The sequence below is a fragment of the Gekko japonicus genome, unplaced genomic scaffold, assembly GCF_001447785.1.
Source record: "Gekko japonicus isolate JY-2015 unplaced genomic scaffold, Gekko_japonicus_V1.1 scaffold669, whole genome shotgun sequence".
NCBI classification, from domain to species: Eukaryota; Metazoa; Chordata; class Lepidosauria; order Squamata; family Gekkonidae; genus Gekko; species Gekko japonicus.
The window spans coordinates 713,456-715,693 of NW_015167073.1; the positions used below are offsets into that span (position 1 = coordinate 713,456).

Here is a 2,238-nt window from a genome sequence, read left to right on the forward strand (position 1 = left end):
CTCTCGGTCCCGCTCGGTCTTCGAGAGGCGCATCTGGCGCAGCATCTGGCAACGCTGCTCCATCATCAGGGTGCGCTCGTAGGTGTAGGCGGAGATGTCACTGTCATGCTGGGGAGGCAAAGAGGGGAGCGCTGGAGGCAGGAACCCCGACCCGCAGGAGACGGCCCTCTCGGGCTGAGTCACAGCAGCTGTGCCCAGATTAATACGTTGTCGAAGGCTTTCATGGCTGGAGTTCAGTAGCTGTTGTGGATTTCCCGGGCTGTGTGGCCGTGGTCTTGGTATTGTAGGGCCTGACGTTTCGCCAGCAGCCGTGACCAGTGTTCCCTCTAAGCTGAGTTAGCGTGAGCTAGCTCAGAGTTTTTTAGCCTCCGGCTCACACATTTTTGTCTCGGCTCAGGAAGGAGGGCTCCAGAGCAGTGTTCCCTCTAAGCTGAGTTAGTGTGAGCTAGCTCAGAGTTTTTTAGCCTCCGGCTCACACATTTTTGTCTCGGCTCAGGAAGGATGGCTCCAGAGCAGTGTTCCCTTTTAAGCTGAGTTAGTGTGAGCTAGCTCACAGTTTTTTAGCCTCCGGCTCACACAGTTTTGTCTTAGCTCAGGACGGAGGGCTCCAGATGCAGTGTCCCCTCTAAGCTGAGTTAGTGTGAGCTAGCTCACAGTTTTTTAGCCTCCAGCTCATACATTTTTGCCTTAGCTCAGGAAGGAGGGCTCCAGAGCAAACTAATTTATGCAGTAGCCAAATCACTTGCTCACAACTTTCATGCCAGTAGCTCACAGAGTAGAATTTTTGCTCACAAGACTCCACAGCTTAGAGCGAACATTGCTCCAGAGCAAACAAATTTATGCAGTAGCCAAACTGCTCGCTCACAACTTTAATACCGGTAGCCCACAAGGTAGATTTTTTGCTCACAAGACTCCACAGCTTAGAGGGATCATTGTGACTGGCATCCTCAGAGGTGTAACACAGAAAGATGGAGTACTCTCTGTGTCAAGGTGAGAAGAAAAATGGTAGGCAGGTAATTTAGGTCTACTCAGGAAGGTGGGGTGGGGCTGTGTCATCTTGTAGGAGTTTCCCAGGCTGTGACATTTTTCTTCTCACCTTGACACGGAGAGAACTCCATCTTTCTGTGTTATACCTCTGAGGATGCCAGTCACAGCTGCTGGCAAAACGTCAGGTCCTACGATGCCAAGACCACGGCCACACAACCCGGACGATGCCAAGACCACGGCCACACAACCCGGGAAATCTACAACGAATGTGCCCAGATTCCTTAGTTCTCTACCTGGCAGGTAACCTGTGAATATCTGCCTACAACACATGCATAGGTACATCTTGGACATTGGAGAAGTACGGTCGATCTATCTGACGACAGAAGCATGTGCAACCAAACAAATCCCAGGAACTAGCCCTCATGGTTCTGGAGAGAGTGACTGCTAAATTCAGAGGCTGTGAGAGGGCCTGGGTGGCATGTCTGCCTTCAGAACATCTTGTTTTGTTTATTCATCCACCAACTTATCACTCAGCTCTTTAGTCCCTGGTAGCCACCCAAGATACTGACTTCTTTGGAGGTTTTCGGACAGAGGCTAGATGGCCATCTGACAGCAATGCTGATTATGAGAACTCAGGCAGATCAGGAGGAGGGAGGGCAGGAAGGGTTGTTATCAGGGCTTAGTTCTCGTGGCCCTTTCTGACACGCCCAGGGAAATGCCAGTCGCCACTTTGGGGGTCAGGAAGCTATTTGTTCTCCAGGCCAGTTTGGCCAGGGATCCTGGAGGGTTTTGGGTTTTTTTTTTTTGTCCTCTTCTGGGCAAGGAGCAAGGGTCACAGAGGGTCTGTGGGGGAGGAGAAGGTATTTGTGAATTTCCTGCATTGTGCAGGGGGTCGGACTAGATGACCCTGGAGGCCCCTTCCGACTCTACGGTTCTAAAAGGAGAAAATAAGACAACAGCTCCCTGGAGGCGGGTCCACCCCGTGACGCTTCTCACCATTTCGACCACCTCCACCTCTGCCTCGATGCGCAAGTGGTACAAAAAGGTGGCCAGGTCCTTCTTCATCTGGATGCTGTTGTCCTCCAGCTGGGCTACAGTGAAGATGCGGATGTTGCATTTACGCCACACCTTTGGATCGAGGAGGAGGAGGAGGAGGGGTCAGTGGGCCCCCAGCTGCCGCCCCGCCTCCCCCCCCCATCGGCCGCCCCCGCTCCCATTCTCCGCCCACACCTTGTGCTGCTTGAGGAGGAA

The 2,238-nt window shown here is 52.8% G+C and overlaps 1 protein-coding gene across 1 annotated transcript in view; it reads right to left on the minus strand.

Annotated features, from left to right (window-relative positions):
* Nucleotides 1–2,238, minus strand: part of SLC12A6 (solute carrier family 12 (potassium/chloride transporter), member 6) — a 68,383-nt gene that overhangs the window by 3,710 nt on the left and 62,435 nt on the right. The window contains exons 18-20 of the mRNA XM_015412745.1: nucleotides 2,218–2,238; nucleotides 1,984–2,115; nucleotides 2–108 (exon numbers count right to left, since the gene is read on the minus strand). The exon at nucleotides 2,218–2,238 is cut by the window's right edge and continues 15 nt beyond it. Of these exons, the coding sequence (XP_015268231.1) occupies nucleotides 2–108; nucleotides 1,984–2,115; nucleotides 2,218–2,238 (260 nt within the window). The remainder of the gene's footprint in view (nucleotide 1; nucleotides 109–1,983; nucleotides 2,116–2,217) is intronic.